At 36.7% G+C, this 22,962-nt stretch overlaps 1 protein-coding gene across 4 annotated transcripts; it reads left to right on the top strand.

The window, feature by feature from the left end:
- Positions 1-528: 528 nt before the first annotated feature.
- On the top strand, positions 529-22,577 carry LOC137957068 (protein CHROMATIN REMODELING 20-like). Of its 4 annotated transcripts, none has more exons than XM_068804886.1 (27): positions 529-734; positions 869-1,010; positions 1,360-1,575; positions 3,476-3,538; positions 3,662-3,757; positions 3,847-3,939; positions 4,140-4,330; positions 4,419-4,659; positions 4,915-5,028; positions 7,371-7,454; positions 7,642-8,256; positions 8,354-8,643; positions 9,497-9,584; positions 9,679-9,882; positions 11,545-11,664; positions 12,520-12,686; positions 12,840-12,981; positions 15,886-16,035; positions 16,133-16,188; positions 16,288-16,588; positions 16,691-16,826; positions 17,837-17,898; positions 18,759-18,991; positions 19,946-20,149; positions 20,232-20,310; positions 20,400-20,653; positions 22,018-22,577. In XM_068804886.1, the coding sequence occupies exons 3-27, from the start codon at positions 1,402-1,404 to the stop codon at positions 22,391-22,393; spliced, it is 4,533 nt and encodes a 1,510-aa protein (XP_068660987.1). In that variant the 5' UTR covers positions 529-734; positions 869-1,010; positions 1,360-1,401; the 3' UTR covers positions 22,394-22,577. The 4 variants fall into 4 exon arrangements, with proteins under 4 accessions (XP_068660987.1, XP_068660910.1, XP_068661059.1 ...); XM_068804809.1 differs by having other exon boundaries at positions 9,494-9,584; XM_068804958.1 differs by lacking the exon at positions 3,662-3,757 and having other exon boundaries at positions 9,494-9,584.
- Positions 22,578-22,962: the final 385 nt, after the last annotated feature.

Raw genomic sequence — 22,962 nt, 5'->3', positions numbered from 1 at the left:
CTCATTTCATCTTGCGTAAAATAGCAAAACATTTTGCCATGATACAATAGCTATTTTTTTAAAATTTCTAAAAAAATAGCATTATTCAATATGTATTTAAAATAGATAAGTAATTAATTGAACGTAATTTCATAATATCTAAGTTATGAGGTTAGGCCAAGTATGAATGAATACCAAATTTCCTTATTTTTTAAATCAAATGATAAATTTTAACACCCCATTTATAGGTCTCTCCTTTGGTCCTACTACGAGGGCTGTCCCTGCTGGGCCCCAAAGTGCGGCCTTGCCAAGTTGAGGCAGTGGTCGGCGAGGACACGATCGACATTTTACGCAAGTATAGATCCGTAACGATGACTTGGGGCAGTTGGCCTTTAAAACGAAAAGTACAAGAAAAACCTCTCCCGTTGTCCACTTGTCATTTCTCAAAGCAAACAGTGTCACACCCGTAATTTTCTCTCAAGTTACTTTAGCTTGGTCTCCATTTCTAAAAACCGTGCGACTAGAGCCGAACTGCCTCGTTTTCTGAAGTCGACGAGAGGCATTGGAAGGGGAAAATACCCAGAAGCCCCGGCCGCTGAGAGGAAAATAACACCCGCGAGTCAGAAGAATCTTTGTTTCCAAATTATTTTTCCCCCTTTCGAGACAAAAATCGCCTCCAACGGGAGCCGATTAGTTGCTGTTGAATAGCAGTCGTCGTCTCGCTCCTTCGCTTCGTTCAAACCCTAGAACTACAGGTCGCTTTTCGGTTGAATTTTTTATCATTTTACACTACGAATTTCTGCCTGGTTCTTCCGCGGGTTTTATTTCTTAGGCACGCAATTCTCTCTCGTTTGTAACTGGCAAACATCTTTCCTCTTCCTCCATTTAGGGACGACTTTCAAGCTGAGGGGGGAATTTGCAGTTTCGAGCAGTTTGTTTGTCTTTTCACTTTCAGCACGTGCATGTTTGTGCTCCCACCCGCAATGTTGTTCTGCTGTTTCTAAACTTCTGCAATTTCGGCAGATTATAAGGTGAATTTTATTACTTGTTTCTGGAATTTTTTTGTTTTTATATGTCGTTTAGCTTTTTTAGTAAGTACTTCTCGGATAATTCCAGTTATTGTCCAATTGGTTCATATCATTGGACGGAACTTGATTCTTAATAGTGTTGGAATTTTTAGAATTTTCGTCAATGCGAGCTCTTATTTACTATGTACGGAGAGTAAGCTGCTTCAAGAGCACTATTTACTTCTGGCAGGTGTAGGATTTAATTGTTTTAGTGGCATTGTCCATGATAGGCGTCACCTCTTTTAGTGTTGGTTTATTAAGCATGATTGCTTGATCTAATGCATTTGCTTTTGCTACTTCTTTTCTCTCAAAGGAATTATTTTGTTTGTGTCAACAATCCGTCACACTCCACAGTATGGGAGATCAAGAAACAGAAGTTGAAAAAGAACTCGAGGACAAAGAACAAAAGGAGGTGGGAGAGAAGAGCATGCTGGAGGAAGATGCGGAGAGTGATTCTGATGATTCATTCATTGATGATTCAGATGATGAAGAGGTATCGACTTCTGAGGAGTATGAATCAAATATTGAGGTGAGTCATTACATTTTTTTTTACCTTGTTTAGATCTTATTTTATTTTCTGTATAATGGCCCACCAACAGGGACTATAACAGATTCTAAATTATGTCTGTGCTAAATCATGCGAGTCATTTAGCCATTGTGCTCATCTCCACTTTGTTGGAAGCTGTTGAATTTGAAATCGTATCAACTTAACTGAAGTATTATTCTAGATGGAGCATGCGTGCTGCTAAATAACTGGAAAAAACTACCTATGAAGGAATTGCATAGTTATGTGTCCTAGTTAATTCAAAGTGATTTGATTGGTAATGTAGGCTCATTGGCTGATGTGCTGACTGTAATGAGTAGCGGGGCTTTGGTTTGATAGCAATATACGTCATGGTTGTTCCATTCTGTCCATTGGTTTCCTTGTTGTGCTGCCTTATCTTGTATGGAAAATGTTCAAATGAGGTGATGAGTGATCATGGAAAAGGGGCATTTTGTTAGATGTATGTGTGATGCCAATCCCATTGCCCTGTGGCAATTGGCATACTGGATTTGCAAATGCACACATGGAAGGTAGAGAGAGGATGTTGTACAGGAAGAATCCCACTGCAGGTGCGGTACAGTTATTCATATATGTCAAGCTTTATTTTAAAAAATTGTCAATTTGTCAAATATTGAGGTATTATGGACAAAAAGGGAAGGTGAGGTTGCTTTGTGTTCAATTCTTAAAGAAAATCTGTACACAACACTTGCCAGATGCCACTTAAAGAAAAGCATAAGATTTGCCAGCTTAAATGCTGCCTGGAGACAAGTCAAAGTCATGGAGACCTATCATTTTCATCCTATAAAATTTGTTGTTGTATTATTTTCTGTTTTAAATTCTCGATGTAGCTGTTCAGCTGTGCTTTTACTCTTACAAGAGCTGCTTCTTTGTTGTTCTTACTATTTTCAAATAAAAAGGTCATGGAGGCCTAATTGAAACAACTGAACTTTTTTTTTTTTTATAAATATTGGAACAACTAAACGTTAACAACCACATAAAGTTGATTGGACCACACAATCAGCTAATATAAGTAGAAAGAAGAATAAATGTTATGGCTGATTAATGACATGACTTCATCCAAAATACACCAAGAAAGAAAAGACCTTCTTTCAAAACATTGATAGATCCCCTTGGCAGCAGTTGGCGGGTTTCTCCTTGGTCCTTTTGTGTCTGGCAACCCTTTGTCTGACATTCTTGATTGTTTTGTCTGAAAATGATATTGTCTGCTTCAGTGGGCTTTTAATGCTCTTAACCTTTTTTTTTTTTTTTTAAGCCAAAGTTCTTAGGGTTGTTGCTTTAGAATGGAGAGTTGGGATTTTAGAGCGGCAAGGAGATTAATATTAGCAAAAGGGAACTTTGCTGAAATGTACAAACCATTTGTTGGCTTGTACTGACAAAAGGTTGCTGGTCTGAATGGAGGAGGTTTTTCTATGTGGCCTAGCAGTTATCTATCATTTAGATGCACATCCGACGCTTTGCAAATTTGGTGGCTGATAGCTTTGCAAGAGAAGGATCTTCTCTGTTGGACTTAGTTATTCGACCCTGATTCTGTTTTCTTTATATTTGATCTGTTGTTAGCCCTGTTAATCATGTAATGTTTTTATCTTTGTTTTTTGCTTGCCTGCACCCCTTTCTGTGGGAGGAGCACGTGTATCTTCTTTCCCCTTTTCAATAATATCTCTCATTCAATTATCTTTCTCTCTCGAAAAAAAAGGTTGTGTTTTATGCATGTTTGAGCAGAGTAGTTTTCCTCCTGCAAGTTTGTGGATGTGCAAGTGTACATGCATATTTGACTTACTTTTCGTTGCACTTGAGGAAGCGTTTTCCTTTCACTTTCTTTTGTTTGAACATGAACTTTAGTACGCTTTCTTTTGCTCCCTCCCAGACCCCCTTAACTGATGCTGAAATTGAAGAATTAATTGCAGAGTTCTTGGAAGTTGAGAGCAAGGTATTATTCTTCTTGGTTTTTAGGTTATTTCCATTTTCTGCTTCTTAGTGGTCAATTCATTTGCTATTTTCTTGCTATTTTCTTCTATTTTCCTTCCTTTTCTTCTCTCATTCTAATTTTTAGGCGGCAGAGGCCCAAGAATCTCTCGAAAAGGAGTCACTTACACGAGTGGAAAGTGAAGTTAGAGCAGAGTTGGCACAATATCTTCATGGGGATGAAGTTAGTTTCTGCAGTGATTGTGTTTATCTGTCCTTGTTCATGTCTTGATGGAGCAAGCATAACTGATGTAGATTCTGTCTTGTGAATAGCTGAAAGCAGCTGTAGCTACTGAGATGAAGACATTTGTTGAAGAATGGGAAGGAGTTCTCGATGACTTGGAAGCAGAGAGTGCTCTTTTGTTGGTGTGCTTCTTTCTTCTTTGTTTTGTTCTTTTAATTTCATGTTTTATTCAACTTGCTATCTGTAGGCATCTTGCAGTAGTAACTGGATTGTGGACCTAGTAACCTTTTCTCAGATGTTTCTAATACCAATTTCATTACATGTTGTAGGAATGCTTTAATACTTGTGTTGATGTTCGTTCTCATACTTTTTTTGCTCACAGGAACAACTTGATGGGGCCGGAATTGAGCTACCTAGTCTTTATAAGTACATAGAAAGTCAGGCACCTATTGGTTGCTCCACTGATGCTTGGAGGAAGCGGATACACTGGATTGGGTCTCAGAAAACTGATGAAATTACAGAATCAGTAATAAATGCTGAAAAATATCTACAATCATGTAGACCTGTAAGAAAGTATGACCGATTTCTTCCTGAGTGTTGAATTCACGATTGCCTATCTGTTAAGGTCATGACTATATATTCTTTTCCTTCTTGTGGTCAGACAACATGGTAAGTTGTTGGAAGAAGGTGCTAGCGGGTACCTTGGAAGAAAATTTGCAATAGAAGAGAATGGAGAATCAACAACAGGAAACTCTGAGAAGGATTGGAGCTCATTTAATGAACTTCTTCACTCTCATAGGCCTTCTATGTCTTTTGGTAGTGAGCATTGGGCTTCTGTTTATTTGGCTGACACCCCGAATGAAGCTGCAAACTTGGGGCTCAAGTTACCTGGAGTGGATGAGGTAGGCAACCTCATTTAAACATTATTTGAGTAGCTTCAACATGCAGTAGATTTCACCTGCTTCTCTCTCTCCCCTTCTCTCTAGCTCTCTCCTCTCTGTCTCCCCTCCTCCCCCTTGTTTTCTGTTTCTTTTTCCTTGTGAATGCAACTGGAATCTCATTCTTATGTTCACTTATTTCCTTTAGTAATTTAAGGTTGTTCCTTGTGTACTTTCATTGGGGAACTTCATATTGGTGTATGTGATTAATTTTCTCAGGTGGAGGAGATTGATGACATTGAGAGTAATCCTAGTGATCCATTTTATGCTGTGGCAGTAGCATCTGAGAAAGACTTAGACCTTTCTGAAGAACAAATGAAAAATTTTAAAAAGGTATTTGAAGACTTTGATTGCATTAGCTTTGTAACTGAAGTTCAGTGGCTTCTGGTGTCATTTTTGCTGAATAGTGCTTATTTGATCAATTATTCATTGAGAGGTTGCTGTTGCTGTGCCTATTACTTGTTTATGAAGATTATAGCACAAAATTTTTGAGGAAAATGATGATACTTGCTAGTTATTCATATCTGAGTGAACTCATCATTTTCATCCATCAGACCTTTGTTCCAAATATGGAGGAGCTGCTGTTAGGGGGACCTTTTTGGTTGGGGGGGGGGGGGGGGGAGGGGGGGTGGAGATCTGTCTTATTCCACTGAAATTATTATTCAGGCTCTCCTTTTTGTCTTCAATTTATGGATCCTTATTAGCCCCTTGTTGTGGAGGGTGATTCTCTCTGTTTTTATTTGTTTAGTATAGGGATGCAGCTCCTCCTGGTACTTCCTCCAGATTCACAATGAGAACATGGATGTAATAGACATCTTTTTATCTTTTGGGAAGCATGCCTATAGGGTTAGCTACCTACCTAGTTGATTCCTTGGTTAGGAGTGTAGTTATTGGTGGGGACACCAATATACCCGTGGTGCTCCTGTGGACCTACCACATTATGATTGAGATTATTTATTTTTATACTCTTTTATTTTTAGTTTATCTTTCCTAGTTTTATTGGATTTGATTAGATATTGATCTTATCTGTTTTGAGTTTTAAATTTCAATTTTAGTTATTAATCGGCTGTAATTGCAAGTTGAATGCAGCTTTAGAGATGGATTAATAAAATTCTCTTGCTATTATCTCTTCTCTCTTGCCGTTCTTCCCCTTCTTCTTCCCTATTCTTCTCCTTTCTTCTTCTCAATTCCTCTTTTCCTTCTCTTGTTCTCTTCCTTTTTCTTCCCAATTCCACCGTCGGATTCAGCAATTTCAATTAATATAATCGCCCCGCAACAATTTGGTATCAGAGTGAAGATCCATTGACGAGTGTTCTTCTGCACCGGCCACCGAAAATCACAATTTCAAATCTCTCAATCTTCGTTGCTTCAAATCCGAACCCAATTCAATCTCCCTCTTTTATTTCCGTCTACTTGCTTCTCCTTCCCCCATCAAGTTCAATTTTTCCCTCTGCCTCTATTTGCTGGAATTTTCTTCTCCTCAGCTGAGACAAACACCTATTCACCGCCGACGTCCTCTAGCTTAGATTGAACTAGGGCAGCCTCCAAATCCCACCGATGCTGCAAATCCATTGCCTGCCTGACAATGCTGTAAATCCCTTCCGTCACCGATCTCCTGCAAAAATCACTGCTTCAACTGTCTGTCGGAACTTCCGGCGCTGCCATCGGCCACTTGCGACGCCCCAATCAACGTTGCTCCTCGTTGGCTCTGAATCGGTGCCCTTCTAAGCGTCACCCTTCTTTGCAATAGGGAAAACCTATGTCCAAGGGAGAACCAAATTCCACCCCCCCATGCCTTCTTATTGTTCTCTATACAAAGTTGGTTCAAAAGCTGTCTTCACAAGTTTTTTTGAATTGCCTCAGTGTGAGATGGAATCAAGGTCCTTTGTTCACATGGGTTCACATCTGTCTCAAATAAATGAATGCCAAAAAAACAGGATGCGCCTCTCCCAGTTGTGAGTTTTGGTTTGTATTCGAATAAATTTGGGACCCCGTTTGTTGAGGTATTATCCAAATCCCAAGAGCTATACTCGACGGTGTTGAGTTCTCCAACAACAAGAGAATTGGTGGGGACACCAGTATGCCTGTCGGGTTCTAGTGGACACACCACATTATGGCTGAGAGATTATTTATTTTTATAATGTCTTTTATTTTATTTTATTTTTAGTTTATCTTTCCTGATCTTATATGCTTTGAGTTTTAAATTTCAATTCTAGTTATTAATAGGCCGTAACTACATTTTGGATTCAGCTTTTTATGATGGATTAATAAAATTCTTCTGCTATTATTGCCTCTCTCCCTTCCCTTTCTTCTTCTTCTTCTCTCTGTTCCCATTCTTCCCCATCTTCTTCCCTATTCTTCTCCTTTTTTCTTCTCACTTCCTCTTTTCCTTCTCTGATTCTCTTCCCAATTCCACCATCAGACCCAGCAATTTAAATTAATGTAATTGTCCCGCATCAGTTACTGGTCAACATTCTTGTTGTGGAAAATTCTTTTTTCTCTGTGTTCCAAAAAAAAAATTCTTACTGACAAAATAATTTATAAACAATAAAAAATTATGATGTAGTATAGGAGCTAAAAAAAGGTTCGAGGAGAAAATTTTGTTGCAAAGATGTTCTTTGGGCAGAATCTCAAGTAGCCTTTTGTTTCTACACTTTTTATATTTTTGTTGGCAGGTAAAAGAAGAAGATGATGTAAAAGTGGCACGGAAGCTACAGTTTCAACTGAAGCGGCGAAGACACAAAAATCGACGACATCAGGTATATTCTTGCTTCAGTCTCATATTTCATCAGTTGTAACTGAGGAAAAATTGCATTTTGATTATTTCTCTATTTTGTCATGATAGTGAAAATATGTCATCCACTTATATGATTCTCCCAGTTCCCTAGTAATAAATATAACCTCTTTTATTTTTCTGAAGCAACTTGTTTGTATTCTTTATAACAGGACCCCCTTCGGAAAGAGGTTTCATCAGTCGAGAGAGTCATTGAAACTGAAGTGTACTTGAATGAGAATGCTGGGCTTGTTTCAAAGCTGAACCATTCTTCTCAGACTGGTGAGGAAACTGTTAATCTTGGCAGTAATGAGAGTTTTGGTCAGAACTTGAAGGTTGAAAAAGTTGGCAGTGTAGAGGAACCTGAAGACATTGAAGGAAACATGATAGCAAATGGTACTTCAGTGGATCTTTCTGGATCCAAACGTCCTCATGATTCAGATGATTTTGAAAATGATACTAAGAGGAGCCGAACTGTCATTATTGATTCTGACGATGAAGTGCATGTGGTGGAAAAAATATCTGCTAATGGTACTTCGGGTGAGACAAATGTCGTTGTACCTTCTGCACTGCAGGCTAAGGAAGCAATTGATATTGTAGATGCTGATGCTTTTCCGTCTCCAAGTCCAACTGGGTCTAGTTTCCTTGTTGTAGAAGATTCAATGACTTTTTACTGCACTGCTTGTTCTAAAGTGTTGAGGGCCTTTGAGGTTAAAAGACATCCATTTCTAGAGGTTATTATATGTGAACATTGCAGGTGCATGGTGGAAGAAAAGTTGCACCAGAAGGTATTGGTCATTGCATGGTATTTTGCTGCTGGGGCTGTTATGTGCTGAAAATATTTCCATCGTTTATCTTATTAACTTGGTATCTTGGGTTATGCAGGATCCTGATTGCACTGAGTGTTACTGTGGATGGTGTGGCTGGTCCAATGACCTAATTAGTTGTAAATCATGTAAAATTTTACTCTGTACAACATGTGTGAAAAGAAACTTTGGAGAAAAACTCTTGTCTGAAGTTAAAGCTTTTGGTTGGATCTGTTGTTGTTGTTCTCCGGCCCTATTGCATGAACTTATTTGTGCATGTGACAAGGCTCTAGAAGCTGCTGGTCAGGTGTCTTCAAGCTCAGATAGTGATTCAGATCTCTCGGACTCTGATATTGATGTTCAAATCAGGTGATACAGTTATCCTATTGGAGCAAAGAACTTTAATTATGGAAGCACAATTATGTGCATGATTTGGATCTAGATTTTTAGGTTTAGAGAAAGGCATATTTGCACTTCTTGTCATACTTACTAGGATATTTAGAAGAAAAAAGGGGTATGAACTTAATTCATATAACCTTAGGTGCACCCAATTTTCAATTTAACCATCCAATTTGAGTGACATGACATAGAAATTGGTTTCTACTTATTTTACATTTATTTATTATCTCCTACGTTCATGTTGAAGTGCTTTTGAGATTTTTTTTTAATTTTTTATCAATTCGTAATGATAAAAACTGAGGTAATGGCATTGTTGTAAAAATAAAGAAAAAAGCATTCTTGTAAATATAATTATTTTTTGAAGGAATAAAAGGTGGGTGGAGCAAGATTGTCTAACCTCCTTTTCCTTTATTTAGAACTGGATTATTGTGGATAATTGACCAGTTTTAGCTGGCCTGCTGTTATTTGATGTAGTTGGTGAGATATACTGTGAGAAGGACTGTCTTTCTTTTTTCATCATGGCATTTCAGTGTGAAAATTGGGGCCTTAAATTGTTTTAGATTTGAGTCAGAAAAATAGTTATTTTGGTATAACCAGTTTCTGTTGATATGGCAGATTCAAGAGAGGCTTAAATGGTTTCTGTTCATATTCATGTCAAACTTAGTTACTTCGATTATGTATCAGTTTGAAATTATTGTTGACATTTTTGCTGTTTTCTGTTGGCTAGAGTTCTTTCAAACTTTGGACTAAATATACAAGTTGCAGCAACACTTTATAGAAAAATCTCATGGAAACTGTCCTGGTTTGTTTGGTGGTTCAGCAGCAAGAAACGACGAAAAAAGCGAATTAGGAGGATACTGGACGATGCAGAACTTGGAGAAGAAACCAAACGGAAAATTGCAATTGAGAAGGTTTTGTTTTTGCTTTTTAAAGCTTTTTTATTCTATTAAGAAAAGGGTGTTTTTATTGGATTTAACCTTATATTGCATGGTCATACCCTTGTAGGCTCGTCAAGAACATCTTCAGTCATTGCAAGGAAAATCATGGAGTAAGAGTGCTGGGAATTCTAATGGAACTGCCCTTGAAGGTACTGATTCTGAAGTGCTAGGTGATGCAGTAAAAGGGTTTATAGTAAATGTTGCCAGAGAGGAGAATGAAGAAGCTGTAAGGATCCCTCCCAGTTTATCTGCAAAACTAAAACCTCATCAGGTTAGCTTCTTTATCTTGTATAACTTTCGTATCTTCATTTAAAAGCTAAATGCCACAAGGGACTTGGGCTCAATTTAAATCTTTGAATCCTAGGAAACTTTATTGAGTCATAGAATTTTTTAAAAGTTCTCATAAAATTATCGAAAGTCCACAAAATATTCTAAAAAAATTCCTAGAAATTCGAAAAAATTGTTAGAACTTCCTCCCTTGTTTCCTTGATCATTTAATTCCCTCATTTCACCATGGCTGACAAGATTGGTCTGAAGTCTCATAAATAACTGTCCAATTCCACCTCATAAATAACAAAAAGAAGAGTTTGGAAGAAGGCTCTTTGTTATCTTGTGAGACTTTTTTTTTTTTTTTGGAACTCATTTATTTGATGGTTTTGAACTCAGAACTAGTATTTTCTTGTTTTAATCTCTTTATTGTCTTGTTTTCTTTGAATTTTATTGTGGGTAATAAAATTTGCTTTTATTGTGGAATTTAAAGTAAATATCCCTTGTTTTTAGTTCCTTGTGTTGGTTTGGGGTGGTTCTTTCCTGCTTGACCAACAGTGAGTGGGATAAAACTGTTCTCGTACTACCTGATGTAATTTTTTTCTACTCAGTGAGTGTTATCACCGTTTTCTGTTTGAAATCGTACAGTGTTGTTGTTGGTTTCAAATTTTATTCTCTGCGCCACCCATTTTTTCAACTCCCTTTTTCTATATTTTGCCATGCTCACTAGTCAGGGTTGTGTCAATTCACCCCTTTGTTTTTATTGTTTGTTTTTCTGGCCTATCAGTGATTTGGAGGATCTGTTCAATTGGAATTTTTGATATGGTGATACTATTCAGGTGGAGAAGGAAGAAGTTAAATAATGAAAACAGTTATATTTGTTTTTCAAGCTGAGACTCCATGTTATGTACTCCCCAGCTTGAAGGGCAGTCATGGTAGAAGGGTGTTGGTGTTGATGAAATTTGGTCCAAGAATGTACCTGGTGGAGATTGACTGTGTGAAATTTTAGCAGTCATGCACAACCAAGAATTTGTGTGAAATTTTTGTGAGACAAGGTGTAGGACAATTTTAAGTCTACTCAACATATTTGATCACAAAGTCACGTGCAAGGCATCCATTTGCATGGCAAGCTAAGCATTTGACAGTGTTTCTATCCAAGTGAATTTATTTTGCCAAAAAAAAAAAAAAGCATTCAACAATAGCAAGCTGGGATGTATGATCTACTTGTGCCAGCATAAGGGGGAGTCTGTGAGTATATTACTTTATGTGGATATAGTAAGAGTTCTAATGCAATAAAGAAACTTGAGAACAAGTAGAGTTTGATGTATACTGGAGATCAATTTTTTGTAACTTTAAACTAAGATATTTTCGTGCTGGTAACCAGTGAAGCTTATAAATTAAGGGTTATAGGCCAAGTAAGATACTCAAAAGTTCTCTCTCTCGGGACGTCTCTTTCTCTCTATCTTTGACTTTGTTTTTACATTCTTACTAGAAGCATAATTGTTCTTTCTCACAATTGATTTCTTTAGTTTGATGGTTACATGTATAGTCAAGTCTTTTTCTGGAAATGAAAGACACCCCGCCACTTGAATTAGCTTTATTTTGTATTTATCTGGACAATACAGATTCAAAGGTGTGCTGACTTATTCTTGTAATTTTAATGCAGAGTGCAGGGATACGATTTATGTGGGAGAATATCATACAGTCTGTCAGAAAGGTTAAGTCTGGGGATAGGGGTCTTGGTTGTATTCTAGCTCATACAATGGGCCTTGGCAAAACTTTTCAGGTTGTGGCTACTTCTTCTGATATTTTGTAGGTTTTGCAAGTTTACTTTATGTTAATTATTTGCACTAGAAGAGCTTCCTAAAAAATAAAAATTATTTGTACTAGAAGCAAAATAGTTCGGTCCTTAACTACTGTTAGCTATTGCAAGATTTGAATAATTTCTTCCATTTAATTTTCATATTTTATTCATTATTTGCTTTCTTTCTTCAAATATCAGAAATTGGTATGAATTAAAATTTCAAAAGTTATGTCATTAATTTTTAGGCATTTAGAATAGCTACATCTTGAAACAGTTTGAATATGTACTTGAGATGAGGCTTTACTGCTTTGGAGGCTCTAGATTGTAGCTATCTCTGCTCACTTCCTGACAACCACTAGCTTAGTTCTAGTGAAGATGATCAATTAATCTAAGGTGTTCCCAGAAACTTGACTATGTCTCCTTGCTTGCTGAAGTCATTAATTTTTCATCCTTCTTAATTAGAATACTTTAAAACAGCTCTTAGTAGATTTGCTAATGTATAAAAAATAGAAAAGAAAAAGTTGCCTCTTTGATTAATTTCTTGATTCCTGGTGATTGGGTGGTGCTCAAATGATTCTGCCCTAGCATTGTGTCTTTAGTGTTGTTTATGAAGAAATTCAATACATTGGTAAGATCTTGCTGGCACGGGGATCCCACACAAAATTATTATCTTTCATGAGAACTACACTCCTAGAATTTTGTGGATTTGGCTAACTTGTATTCTCTTGAGCAATTATTCTAAATAAAATCTTTTTGAACTCTAATGAAGCTCTGAATGTTCTCACTTGATATGCAGATAAACATTATCTAGATTTAACCAGCAAACTGTATGTGCAGGTCATAGCATTCTTATACACTGCTATGAGAAGTGTTGATTTAGGATTAAGAACTGCACTTATAGTTACACCTGTAAATGTGCTGCATAATTGGAGGCAAGAATTTGTGAAGTGGAGACCTTTGGAACTAAAGCCGCTCCGTGTGTTTATGCTTGATGACGTTTCTAGGTTCGAATACTTGTTTCTTATTCATGGTTTCGTTATTGGCATGCTATTAAAGCCAAACCCTGATGATTGTACATTTCAAGTAACCATAATTTTTTCCTTAGACTATTTTTTTAATTCATATCCAATAAATTCTCTTATTACTTGTTTCCACAGGGAAAGAAGAGGAGAGCTGCTTGCAAAATGGAGAGCTAAGGGTGGGGTCTTTTTGATAGGTTATGCTACTTTTCGAAACTTGTGTCTCGGAAAGCATGTTAAGGACAAGTACGTGGCGTCAGAGATTTGTCAAGCTCTCCAGGTGCTTTTGTAGTATATAAAACTTTTTCCTCTATTTCTTACTCTGATTTAGTATGTATTTCTCCTCTAATTTCTTGGTATAAGATGCTATCTGTGAGTTTTGTTGTCTTTTTAAGACTTGCAATTTTCTGGGGATGCATCCATCATAATTGTGCATCTGGGAAAAAAACAAAGGGTTAGTTCTACTCATTTTGAAATTTTACATAGATTCAGTTTGGGTCTGACTGGTGTCTAAGATGTAGTCTTAGTCTCTGGCGAGGTATGAGTCGTCTTTCTTAACGAAACAAAAAACAAGAAATGGTATAAGCCTCCTTGGTCTCCATTTGTTAAGTTTATTCGGTCTGTGTTGCCTTTCCAAGACGAACTGCAGTGGATTTCCTGCAATAACTTTCAGATTGCAACTTGATGTAGTTCATTTAAATTGGCAATTCATTGTATTTTTTCTACCTGCTGGACACATTGATGGTGCTTAATCTCCACCTATTAAATAAAAAAATAGTTACTAACAACTGTGCTCAATTTTGTCCTTTTTTTGTTGTTATCAATGAGAAAGAAAATCCATGATAGGATACATCAAATGAAAAGAAAAACAAACATAGTAAATACAAACAAACATGGAAAGAAACACAAAATCAAATGCCAAAGGTATGGCCAACAACTAGACGTTGCCTAAATGCACCCTCCATAGCCAAAGAATCTGCCAGTCCATCTGCACTTCTTGGAGTATGGCACCAAGAAATAGTCAGGGTGCTGGAGATGTCATAAATCTCAACAAAATACAGCAAAAATCTCCCTAGAGGAGATCTTTTTCTCTGAAACCCAAATAATTACAATTGAAGAATCTCCCTTCAACAATAAGCTGTGCAGAAAAGTTGGCTGAGTAAAGCCTCAAACTAAAGAAGGGATTCAGTTCTGCTACTGTGGAAAAACACAAACTAAACGGTGCAGAAAAAGAAAGATACTTGTGTGATGGAAGGAAAAAAAGGACAAATATTACCTTTAGAGTCTCAAATAACCCCATCTCTACCAGCCGGCCTAGGATTGCCACGAGAGCTACCATCAAAGGTTTAGTTTAAGAGAACCAAGAGGAGGGACCAAGAAATGAGTGTGGGAATTGGATGAAAGGAGATAGAGATTACTCTTTTCCAATTATTTTTATTGAGTGAGCTAAGAGGATGGGAAGTCTCATCAAATTTACTGGCTGTGTGGCTGCCTCAATGACTCTACCAATGGTTTGTTTTCAATTGTTCATCTGCTGCACTCTTCCCAAAGATTCTAAGAAAGCGGCAATTGAAAGCTTCCAGAAGTTCTTTCCAATCTTTCTGTAAGGAAACATAGCTGACTGCTCAAGCATTGTAGAGAAAGAAGAGGCAAAACATAAATAAGACCAAATTTTAAAGCATTCAAAACTTGCCTAGAAAGGGGCAGATACTCAATGCTTTCGGAATCATTTCCACATAATTTCAGATTTGCTCTTCAATCACATTTCCCCTTTTCCTTAGCTAGCATGCTCATTGTTTAAATTTTATGAATATGCTCTGTTGAAAATTTGTTTTATCGTTTTCGTAATTGTTGTATTTAAACAAAATATTTTATGGAAGAACTGAATGTTAATCAGCATGATATTCACTTAATGTTCAAGAGGTTCTCTGAAGAATTTCAAACTGTATTAGTTAACATCCACCACAGTTACTTCATAATTTGCTGTGTTGAAATCTTTGGCATTGATTTCCTGTTTATAGTTTGGTAAAACTTCTGAGTCTTAGCTTAAGGAATTTCCCATCAGCATGTTGCTGCGAGTAATATCTTCTTCATAACTTGTGGCATGAGGTTTCTTCTCCTCCTTTCTCTTTCTTTAATGCAAAAGGTTCCAATGTTATCAAAACACGGAAAAAGAAAAATACAAGGAAAATGAAAAAAAAGTGAATCTTGATCAGCATGATATTGACATTGTCTTTCACAATGCTGTAGCTTTTTTTAATGGTAAATCATTAGCTATATTTGCTAATACTAGGGATGGCTGTGGGTCAGGTTGAATGGTGAACCGTCCCTTTTCTGGCAAGGATGGCCCTGCAGGTTGGGGATGAGGTTTATCCCAAAAAACCGTGATGGGATTAACTAAAAATAACCCGACCCTACTGAGGGTTTGTAAAACACATAATTACCTTTAGGAAAAAGATGTTTTAGTTTTTATTGTAAACTACCTATATACCCTTATCTACTGCTAAATGACTTATAAAAAAAGGTAAACAATCAACTTGTTAAGGGAAATAATGGTATAGAAATTCACATTATTTGAGAAAGGAATCTCTTCTCTCTCTTACCAAGACACTTTTAAAATAATAAAACTTTAGAATAATGTCTCTGCCTTTTCCCAAGACACTGCAATTCCCTTTTCTTTGTCCTATTATCGTCTTCTCTACTTCATTCCATTTTAGTTTATTTACACAAAGAGGTAAAAACACTCCCCTAGCCCATCATCATTCTCTATCTGCTTTTTATGTCTATATTTTTTACTTACATTGGCAAATCTCCCCTCTATTCATTTGCATAGAGTTGAAAAAGGGATGTGGAAAACCCTCAACAAGAGGGGATGAGAGAAGCAGAGGTCTCCTCCATTTCTGTCACTGCTACATCCTCGACGGGGATGGGGTGCCAGATTGCACAGCGGGGTGGGGACAGGTTTGTCTCCGTTAACCCCATCACGGGGTGGGGTGGGAACTGGGTGGCAGGTTGTAGGAGCAGGCTGGGGTCGGGTTTTGCAAACCCGTTGCCATCCCTTGCTAATACTTACCATGGCAGTTGCTATGCTTGAAAATTTTGACATTATTTTCTTGTTTATATCATATTTATGTGAAACTGTTTCTTCTGGTTCCATCACCTAATAATGGTCTGTCCTTGTTAGAATGGGCCTGATATATTGGTATGTGATGAGGCTCATATGATCAAGAACACGAGGGCTGACATAACCCAAGCCTTGAAGCAAGTGAAATGCCAAAGAAGAATTGCACTGACAGGCTCACCATTGCAGAACAACTTGATGGAGTATTATTGTGTGAGATTTTCTTTCCTGTAAATGCCTGCTTTGGTTGATTATACAAATATCTATTTGTTGTCAATCATTATTTGTTTCTGATATGTTTGTGGAGCAGATGGTTGATTTTGTACGTGAAGGTTTTCTAGGCAGCAGTCATGAATTTAGGAATAGGCAAGGCTCTGTCACCTATTCTGACTTGCTTTAAATGTTAAGTATTGTGCATGGGTCCTTCTTAAGTTTTCTCATGTTCTCTTTATAAACTGTTTGCAGGTTTCAGAATCCTATTGAAAATGGACAACATACTAATTCTACCTCAGATGATGTCAAAATTATGAACCAACGGTCACATATCCTCTATGAACAATTAAAAGGATTTGTCCAAAGGATGGATATGAATGTTGTAAAGAAGGATTTGCCTCCAAAAACTGTGTTTGTGATCACTGTCAAACTCTCATCTTTGCAAAGGAAATTATATAAAAGATTCTTAGATGTACATGGTTTCACGAGTGTCACAAGTGAAAAGGCTATTAGGAGGAGTTGCTTCTTTGCTGGATATCAAGCCTTAGCTCAGGTACCATTTACTTGTCTATATGTCTAGAGCCTGAAAAAGTTGGATAACAAAGTTTAGTTTACTGCTGTTACTATTATAATGATAAGTGATCATTACTGGTAGATATGGAACCATCCTGGGCTCTTACAGTTGGCCAAAGAATACAAAGACCGCCATAGACAAGAAGATGCTGTTGAGAACTTTTTAGTTGATGATAGTTCTAGTGATGATAACATGGACCGTGACACACAAAATGGAGGTAAGAATATGCAATTTTGATGTGTGAGTGCTTGGGTTGTTGTTTTATGTGAAAATATGAGAATTGATTCATCATGTTCATGGCAGATGAAACTGGAAGACTATTTTTTTGTAAAAAAAATGGGGATAGTCCATGGTCCTTTATAACAATGAGATCACTAATTCATATGTATTATATTGCTTAAGGCTGGATAATTATGAATGGTGGGACCAACCAGTTTTGTGGTGACAATGAGAAAAAGGAATCTACTAAGAGAGCTTCCAAAGTTAAAGAGTACATCGGTGGATAATTACATCATGAGAGAGAATCTGAGCTAAAAAGATAAGAATATACAAGAGAAACACAAACTATGAGAGAATTGTCGGCTACAAGGTTTTACATGGTGACCTCTTCCCTGGCTAAGGCATTGGCAATGCTATTGGCATTCCTAGGGGAAGTGCAAACAATATCATACTTAAAGTTTGACAAATTTCCATATATCTCATCAAAGTACATAAAAAATGCCTTGGTGGGATCTCATTCCTTGTGAACCATGTAATGGCCACAGCCGAGTCCCCTTTCACAACAAGGTGGTGGAAAATCTATAAGAACGATCCATTTGATTCATCCAAATTCAGAGTTAATGAATGATTGCAGAAATATAGATGAATTAATCAAATTAGTGGAGAAATGTTTATTTCTCATTGAATAGGTGTTCAATATGTTTTCAATTGGCATAAAAAAGTTTGAATCTACTCATCAGAATAAATGTTAGAAGGTCGAACAATGACTGTCCTGCATCACATACAGGTGCACAATCAGAATTTCTATTATGCATAATAAACTTTTTTTTTGAAAAAGTGATGATTTTATTAAGCAAGAGACAACAAGCAAACAAACTGGAGAAGCACACCTGCTTAGTATTATGCATAATGAACATTATATACATTATTACCCATTCATGATTTCTATGATAATTTTTCAGTTTAGCGATGATAGGAAAATTGAATAGGATTCTTTTGTTTATGCAGAGAAACTGAAAAGCAAGCATGACCTCTCACACAGAAAAACTGAGGATGGCTTCTTTCATGAGGTATTGCCAAGCCTTGATTACAGCAAGTTTGGAGTGTATGGATTCAGTGAAACCAATTAAACATGAATCACAAACCTCTCTCTCTCTCTCTGTAACTGAATACTTTTGGTATGATTTGGATAATGATGTTGAATGGATGTGTATCTCACCAACATTTTCTTTGAAGAATGATCTCACCCACATTTATGTCAAAGAAAGCTTCAATATCATTAAATAGTTCTGATGTGGTAGAAGCCAACATATTTTTGTGATGGGCTAGTGAACGCTTTTAAAGTTTTTTACATGCTTAATGTTGAAAAAAGAAAAAAATCTTGAAATTTTCTTTCTTTTACTTTTAAAGCCACAAATGTTTTTGTTTAATCTTGTTCGTTTTTTGGTTTATATGTTTTTCCTATCTTTTTAATGCTTGCATCGCTGTCTGTTATGTATTCAGATTTGCGAATGGACCAATTTTTCCTGCATAAGTTTTTCTCAGTTTCTATATTCGAAATAAGTTTTCATGTGTTTAAATTGTTTTCAGTGATTATGAGGCCAACATATACTCCTGAAATGAAAAAAGAAAAAGAAAAATAGGACTGCAACGTGAACCTTTGTGTGCTGCTGTGGAATTGCCCTCATGATCTATTGGTCCTAATTTGACCTTTGTGTTCACAAATTTAATTTGATTTTTTGTATCATTGGCTGTTGTTTTAGGATGATATCTTTGTCTATTTCAATGAAGAAAAAAATCTTTTTCAAGGCTGCTCTTCTTTAAATGATCAGTCAAGAAGAAATGATTTTAGATATTTTTTGAACTTGCTGTATGACTAGCATTTGTCCAGTGGTGGGAATGTGTCTAATTGTCCTGATACCCGTTTCAGCAAATTGACTGGTGGAAGGATCTTCTTCAAGAAAAAATTTATAAAGAGGTGAATTATAGTGGTAAAATGGTCTTGCTGCTCGACATTTTATCTATGAGTGCTGAAGTGGGTGATAAAGCACTAGTTTTCAGCCAAAGCTTGCCAACTTTAGATCTTATTCAGCTGTTTCTTTCAAAGTTACCTCGAAAAGGGAGAGAAGGCAAATATTGGAAGCAAGGCAAGGATTGGTACAGGTGTGTGTGGATTATTTCTTCTTGTAGTAAGTATCGCATGTCAATTCAGGTATCATGTAAAATGTACCATTTCTAATTTTGTAGTGCATATTTAAAATTAAAATAATTAATATCTGGAAAAGATTGAGGAGATATTCTTGCGACTGCTATGGAATATTGTGGAGGTTAGGGAAGATGTTTCAGATCTTGTTAGAGCATATGAAAAATAAAATTATGAGGAAAGCTAAGTTTTTCATAATTGTTCTGTATTAGATCATTAAAAAAAATGATCTGTATTAGATTCCTAATATCTATAAGGCTAATATATGAAGAAATGCCCAAGTTGTACTTTACCTAAAGGCCAAGCATGTAATCCTTACCAAAGACTTTTTAACTGCCACGTCTTACAACAATAGTACTGCACCCTTTTCAGAAGCTTCCTTCTACTTTTTTTGAGAAGTTTCTGCTAACGTTGATTTATAATTTCCTTGTTGCAGTTAATACCTCTTTTGTTTCGTAATGTTTCATGTATGTTCTCTTTCCTGGATTTTTTTTTTTTTTTTTGGCTGGTTCACTATTTGGTTTTGCAGTAATGTTTTCCTTCATATTTTGCACCATGTGGCATGACTTTCTGAAAGTCATATTTTGGAGTGCCTGTGGTTCAAGTGGGATAGGAAGTCCTTTATGTGTAGATTGGGCCTTAGGGTCGTTTGTCACATGGCCCTTTTCTTAATGCAAGTTCTTTGGTTCAAGTTTTACAGGGATTTGGAGTATCTAATGTGTGTTTATAACCAATATAAAAAATGCTTGTAGTACCTGTTGGCATGTCTGGAGTAACTGTGGAGGAGTATTTTCAGTCGTTTAGTGATAGCATAGACTTCTAACATACTTAGTTTCAGACTGTTTTTTTCCATAAAAAGGAATGAAATATATTGATTCTCTGTGGTTAGTAAAAAGTAGCAATTTACTTTACAGGCTGGATGGAAGTACTGAGGGGTCTGAAAGACAAAGGTTAGTTGAGAAGTTTAATGAGCCAAGGAATAAAAGGGTAAAGTGTACATTAATATCAACTCGAGCTGGATCTTTGGGCATTAATCTTCATGCTGCAAACCGTGTTATTGTCGTTGATGGATCGTGGAATCCTACTAATGATCTTCAGGCTATTTATCGGGTTTGGCGGTAAATTTTACTTCAAGATCTAATATTTTCTAATAGAAATTCAAGCATACCTTATAAAGCTCTACATTAATTTTTTCTTCAGGTATGGACAAATTAAACCTGTGTATGCTTATCGTCTGATGGCACATGGAACCATGGAAGAAAAAATCTATAAGCGGCAGGTGACTATCAGATGCAGATCCTGGTTAAAATTTGCTACAGATAATTGAGGTTGCTGTGAGTTTGACATTTTCTGTAAGTTTTTAACCAGGTGACAAAGGAAAGTCTTGCAGCAAGGGTAGTGGATAGACAACAAGTACATAGAACTATGTCTAAAGAGGAGATGCTTCATCTTTTTGATTTTGGAGATGATGATAGCACAGATGCAATGTTTGAGCAGAAATCCAATCAAGACATGAACTGTGAATTTGGAGGCTCCTCTATGAAGAAGAAAGCTTTACCTTTTTCCCAGGGGACCTGTTCTGACAAGTTCATGGAAACGTTAACTAGCAGACATTATCCACGGTAATAACTTGATTTTGTGCTTTCTAAAGTTACTTGAGAGTCTTGCAATAGGTTTAGTGTTTGTGAATCTGCTTGTTCTCAGTACAATTTTTCTAAACATGTTTCTTTCTTAAACCTTATTCAAGTACATTATATCACTCTTGGCTTTTTAGTTCTAATCACAGATCATGTTGCCAAATGAAAACTGTTAATTCTCTGTTTAAATTTTAATTTAATGATAATCTGCTGATAAAAGTCTGTTTGCAAAAGTAACAAGTTCTGATATGAGTTGCTATTTTCCTTTCAACTTAACTTAAGGGGATTAATTTTAAGATTATGAGAATATTTTTGATCTTTTGGTAATGTTAGACTAAAATCCATCAGTCTCTAACATTTTATCCATACTTTCTATCTCCATCTCTGCACTTCATCTAGAAATTCTTTGTTCTTCAGGATGTGGTTTCCCATCTGAGCACTGTTAATTTCTCAGTGTCATGGCAGTCCATCTGCCATGCCATGTCACATGTCGCATAAATAGTCCACTCTAGCTAAATCTGGAGATTCTCTACCTAACATCAAGCAGAAAACATTACAGTTCTTTGTTCTGATCAAAACACCGCGGCTTTTACGATGGCTTACATTTTTCGCATTTGATGTGAGTGATTCACTGCTTGGATAAACACAGATCCTACTGCTTAGTGAGTAGCAAGGGCAAGAGACGTGGTTGTACAGCTTCCCTTCTCATTGCTAGAGACAGATCATTGCAGATGAGCACTGCAGGGTCAAGGGAGGCTGCACCTCCAGTCATGCGGCCTTGATTCTCACAGATTTACACGCTGCATTGGCTTTTCAGAGATGATTTGCCTCTGCAGAGTTGCCGGAGTATTGCTATGTCACTTCACAGTCTCATGTGCTGCTGCAACTCTGGAAGTTGTGCTTGTGCCACTTGCCCTTGTTGTTTTGCAAACTGATAGAAAAACATTTTTTTTCTGGAGACAATCACTTCAATACTGTTGTTAGAGTACAGTAATGATCCCCCATTGAGGCAGATGGCAATGGCATTGCATACCATCACAATGTGAAAATCCCTTGTAAATGTGGAGGTTGCTTCATATATATCCTTGCACTAGTGGAATCTCTGAATCAGGCTTCTGTATTATAAGATTGCATTACAGACGAAGGGTGAGTGGGGCAACCTCTATAAAATGGTCTGACAAACTTCCCTGTACCACTTTTCTGTATTGTATCAAGCTGTTTCACAAATTGGTATTAGGCATTTCATATTTGTTGTTCTGCTTCATTTGATATCAGATAAGTTTGGTTGTTTAGTGGATCTTATGTGATTGATAAGCTGCGATTAAAGTTTAATTTTGAATACTCTTCAGCTGGATTGCAAATTACCATGAGCACGAGAGCCTCCTACAAGAGAATGAAGAAGAGAAGCTTTCGAAAGAGGAGAAAGAGATGGCATGGGAAGTATTCCGGCGTTCATTGGAGTGGGAGGAAGTACAAAGAGTCTCGTTTGAGGAGTCAATGCCAGAGCAAAAGCTCGTAGCTACTGTGGCCCCAGCAATGGAGAACAGTCTAAGACAGACCAAGCACAGTATGAGGAACCGAACTGTTCAACGGAAATGCACCAATCTCGCACATTTGTTGACGCTGAGAAGTCAGGGCACGAAATCGGGTTCAAGTACCATTTGTGGAGAGTGTGCGCAGGAAATCAGCTGGGAGAGTCTACATAGGGATGGAAAATCGAGATGATGACTTACTGATTTGTCTATATGTGTATTTATGTTTTCCTTTTGGTTTTGTAAATGTTAAATAGTTATAGGCAAATGTGTTCAAATGCCGATTCAACACTAACTAACAACACCCTTTTCTGTACAAACGAGCTTCACTAATTAAAAAGACAATAAAAAATGAATCATTTGTTTTTTTTTTTTAACTTTGAAGTTCTTCCTTGGGTTGTTTCTCGCCTATGATAACAAAATATCAGGCTTCCTAATGTCCATTGATCAAGTATGCTGCTGTCCTAAGGGTTATAGTTTCGCCAACAATATCATATGCATTATCCAGTATGTCACACGATTCGGCAGTACGCGCAATTTTCTGTTCTATAATTTTCCTATCTTGTCAATTGATCATAAAGTAATCTTTCAACTTAATATTAAAAGTTGATGGCAGCCTTGATTTGCTAATCAAATGTTTTTTCTTTTAGTGTTAACCCCATCAAAGGCGTTTTTTTATTTTAACACACAAGTCGAAATAAAAATGTCGTCAATTCTTCCAACATCCAACTTTTATAATCCTTTAGTAAAATAAAAAAAATA

Source organism: Aristolochia californica, unplaced genomic scaffold (assembly GCF_029961685.1).
Source record: "Aristolochia californica isolate CCGP_79_NKW_82.1479 unplaced genomic scaffold, dmAriCali1.0.hap1 SCAF_1, whole genome shotgun sequence".
Taxonomy (NCBI): Eukaryota; Viridiplantae; Streptophyta; class Magnoliopsida; order Piperales; family Aristolochiaceae; genus Aristolochia; species Aristolochia californica.
Note: the sequence above shows the minus strand (reverse complement) of the source record. Positions and strands in the feature narration are given on the sequence as shown.